Source organism: Arachis stenosperma, chromosome 4 (genome assembly GCF_014773155.1).
Source record: "Arachis stenosperma cultivar V10309 chromosome 4, arast.V10309.gnm1.PFL2, whole genome shotgun sequence".
In the NCBI taxonomy this organism is placed as follows: Eukaryota; Viridiplantae; Streptophyta; class Magnoliopsida; order Fabales; family Fabaceae; genus Arachis; species Arachis stenosperma.
In genome coordinates, this window is record NC_080380.1 from 114,608,039 (window position 1) to 114,612,428 (window position 4,390).

General features: G+C 27.4%; 1 protein-coding gene across 1 annotated transcript; it reads right to left on the reverse strand.

Moving 5' to 3' along the window:
- Positions 1-518: 518 nt before the first annotated feature.
- On the reverse strand, positions 519-3,143 carry LOC130973713 (uncharacterized). Its single transcript, XM_057898349.1, has 2 exons — positions 2,265-3,143; positions 519-1,345 (listed from the first exon to the last, which is right to left on the reverse strand). Exons 1-2 carry the CDS (start codon positions 3,004-3,006, stop codon positions 720-722), a joined length of 1,368 nt encoding a protein of 455 aa, XP_057754332.1. The 5' UTR covers positions 3,007-3,143; the 3' UTR covers positions 519-719.
- Between the last annotated feature and the right edge of the window lie 1,247 nt (positions 3,144-4,390).

A 4,390-nucleotide genomic window follows, 5' to 3' on the forward strand; every position in this document is an offset into this window, starting at 1 on the left:
CTTTAGTAGTTAAAAATTGTCCTTATTAGTGACCCAATATATATCATATACTAAAACTCATATATATTTTTACCACGATAATATTAGGGACATAATAATCTAAAATTATCTTATTTAATTTAACATTCATAATTTTATGTATGTAACATTTATAATTACATATCTATTACATTTAAGTTTAATCAATTATTTTGGATCCTAACAAATTACAAAATAAAAAAACTTAATACAAAATAAAATAATTTTAAAATTATTTTGGGTCCTAACAATTTTGTTTTTACCCTTATTGCTAAATTATATTCATTCTATAATGGTAAATTATAAATGAAATATCATTTCGTTAATGTAAAACACTTAAAATTGAATGGATATAAGTTAACAATTTCTTGTATAATTTTTCAAAAGATGTTATATTGTCCAATCTAATAATATGAGTGTAAGTCAACTTAAAATATGACCCTAAAGTAAATAAAAATACACATACCAATTACCATTGCCCAATTGAAAAAGATCGAGTTTGTAAATGGCATTGAATATTGAAGATTCTAGGAGAATATCTTCATAAATTGTTTGTAGCCGTGTGTGATTTACACAAAGGTGTTCCTAACTTCCTATACATTGAGAAAAGAAAATAACAATAATAATAAAATGACTCAGAAAAGAAAACCAAGGTTGAAAATCAACAATCTTTTTACCAATTTGATTATGATATGAATGATCTATAATAGAGTTTTGCAAATGATACAATGATGAGACACGAGTTTTCCCAAGATACTTCCTTCTTCAATCACCAGTCTCCCACTCTGCTTGTTCCATAGGTGGACCCCATATGACTCACCACTAAGCTGAACCAATTTTGCTTCAACCCATTTTGATTCACTTATTGTTTTGGGCTTCCTAAAAAGCCCATCAATCTTATTCCAATCCACTGGATAAAATGCCATAGGAGGCAATATTGTAAAATTGAAACCCGACTTCCTCCCCAATTTACTAACCACCCTTGAAACAAGGTAAGGACCATTATGCCCCCATTTGTTCCCATCAAAAGTCAATGCAAACTCCTTAATGAACCTCAACAAAAGTGGATGGTTCATATCAAATACAAGAACTGCATTGTTTAGTCTTGTCCAGTGCTTTTGACCTAAATCCATGCTTTGTGCACCAATGCAGTTCCTCAACCCAGTGAAAGGCTTAAGGAGTATGAAATCAGTGTCTAAGTAAACACCACCATATTTGTATAGCACTGAGAGTCTTATGAGATTAGAGAGATTCTGAAACAAAGGGATCTCACCAGGGTCCTTCTTTCCTTTCCTCAATTGATGAAACCAATATTCAGCTGGCGTTCCTGTATAGGTACCAATAAAACTCAATAGGTAAATATAAAGTAGAAATACCATTGTTCTAAGAACCAGATTGAACCAATTAGTTTGATCCGGTTAATCGAAAATTGACTACTAAACTAACTTGATTTGAAATAAAAAACAGTTTGACAGTAAATCAGTCAAAAAATAGTTAATTAATTGAATTGGTGTAACTTTTTAGTTGTTAATCTGTTTAAAATAATAAATCAGACAAAATTAATTTTTTAAAAATTATATAGTTTATACATAAATTTAATATTTTATTGTATTCAATTTAACTTCGGTTGAACCTCTATTAAATTTTAAATCTCTAATTTTACTAAATTAATGACATGTTCGATTTTTTAAATTTTGAAAAATATAATGATATATATTAAAATAAGAAAAGCATGAGCTCTATTATTGGTCAACAATTTTCTTTTGCCAATAAGTAATTGATATTTGGAAAAGTGTAAAATATAATGATGTTTATTAATCTCCAGAGCAAATAGCGCCATTTTAATCGTCGAAAGATTTTGATTATGACTAAACGAATTTTTATATTTGTTTTTGACAAAATAAACTCCTTATATTTATTTCGCTTGACGAAATGTCCTAATTGTTCATAGTGACGGATTAATAATTAAGCGATTTATCAAAAAGAACATATATTTGGTAGTTTATTTTGTCAAAAATAAATATAAAAATCTATTTTATCAAATTCAAAATTTTTATGTACCAAAATGGATATACTCTTAATCTACATGTATAAATTTTGTGCAATATAAGTAAATTGTAAGGATATATGTGTTTATGCATAAATGATTAGAATGTCAAAAATTTGATTGGTAACCTTCTAAAATTTGTTTAGAATTAAGATATACATGACTAAAATTAAAATGTTTGTTCATTTTAGTGACATACCCTTGAACAGAAATGACAAGTCTGGGGTGATTGCCTGGACTTTGAACCCGAGATCAAGAACCGGTTTCAGAACCCGATAGCCACGAACCGAATCCAAGCTTCTTGACAAAATTACCAAACAAGCCTTGGGATGTACCTTGAAGACACTTTGAACAGACAACAATTCCCTTGACCCAAATGAAGTCGCTGGTGAAATCCATGTCATGAAGAACTGACCCTCACATCCATTATTATTACCAAAGAATCCAAGAACTCTGCCATGGAATTCCCTTGCAAGCTTGTCTGACTTGAGAATCTTGAATTCATGCATCTTCCCTCTAAACCAAGAAATCCTTTCTGATTCACTCACATTAATTGGAGCAACCAGTAGTGTATTCCCTCTTTCTTCATCATCATCATTATCCATTATTTCAACTTCTCTATGATTCCCTTCTTGCAGTGAATTCAAAGCTATGTGAGACACAGTAAGAGTTGTTGTTGACCTTACTACCCCTGCTTCTAGTTTTATCTCCGTGTGAGATTCTTTCAACTTTTGAGGAATTATTCCTTTGCTTGAAGAAGAAGAAGAAGGGTGATGAAGGGAATCATCATCATGTTGGATAATATTATCAACATGAATAAGGAAAAATATGGCTGAGAAAATTATTAGAGATATGATAGAAATCATGGCATGTTTAAGAACCCTATGATCAAACATGCTCTTATTGTTACAATTTTTTCTCTTTGTGATGAAGAGCTGCATTTTGGAAACCAATTAATTAACAACTTATTGTTGTTGTTGTTGTTGAAGAAGAAGAAGAAGAAGAAGAAGAAGAAGAAGAAGAAGAAGAAGAAGAAGAAGATAGACTTTGGTGTAACTTTCATGGTGGGGAAGATTAGTAATACTTGGTGACTGGTATGGTATTATAATAAATTTTAATTTAAAAAAATATCTTAATTTTTTCTTTATTTAGTTTGGATGAAGTTTTGTGGAAGTTCTCATCTCTGTTGTTGTTTGAAGCATTCAAAATGTTTTTGGTGAACGTCAAATTTAGACCAACACGATGGCCACCGAAGACACATGGTCTTATAGTACTTTTATATAATTATTATTATTATTATATTATTATTGTTATATATGGCAGGCAATCTCTAAATTATTGAGAATTTTAATTTCTATACCTTTCCCCTTAAGGTTTTACTTAATAAGCAAAGGACAATGTTGCACGGATATATTGAGATCAAGTGATTGAAATTTTCTCACCCCTCTTGATTCTTTTGCAACACATTGATAGACTTGCTTTAATTGCATTTATTTAGTTTGTAGTGTGTTTGATATATATATAAAATAAAATTTTAATTTTAATATATTTATAACTTAAAAGAAGTTTTACATATGTATCTCATTATATATTTATACATTAGTAAAAGCTATTAATTTTTATAATTATATAATTATATGAAAAATAGATATATTTATATGTCGTTATTGTATTCATTTTCCAATTCTTCGCCAATCTCTCTATGTTTGGTTATCAATTTTCAATTATGGTATAAAATTAAAATCATTATTAATTAAGTTTTCGCACTCAATCGCGTCCTAGATAATAAAAATATTTTAAATAAATAATAAAGGTGAGTATATTTATTTATTATGTTTATTTACACTCATATTAATATGTATGTGAAACACCAACTTAAATCTAAGAGTTAAAAAAATGAAAAATATGAATAAAAGAAAATTGAGTACACAATTTGGTTAATAACTATAAATTCAGGGTATAGAAATAAAATAGTTATATATTAAATATTATTTTTATTTAAAAAGTTATTTGTATTTATCTATTAGAATTAAGATTAAATTTCAAAAATCAGTTGAAAATTATATCACAATTAGTATATGTATCTATGTTCTGCACAGAATAATATACAAAAATACAAAAAATATATTTTTAAATTTTTTAAATGAAAACACGTATAGTAATTTTTGTTATGAAAATTTTATAAAGTTAATTAAAATTGAAAATTTAACTATTTTTAATATTGAAAATAATGAAATCAATGAATAATAATAATTTTATTTATTTTAAAGTATAACAATAATTACTCATTAGTAGTAATATATAGTTTGTGATTAAATTGAATTA

Coding starts and splice junctions, on each gene's coding strand:
- LOC130973713 (XM_057898349.1), bottom strand. CDS start 3,006: ATGCAGCTCTTCATCACAAAGAGAAAAAATTGTAACAATAAGAGCATG. Junction 1,346..2,264: donor CTTGTCATTTCTGTTCAAGG/GTATGTCACTAA, acceptor GTACCTATACAG/GAACGCCAGCTGAATATTGG.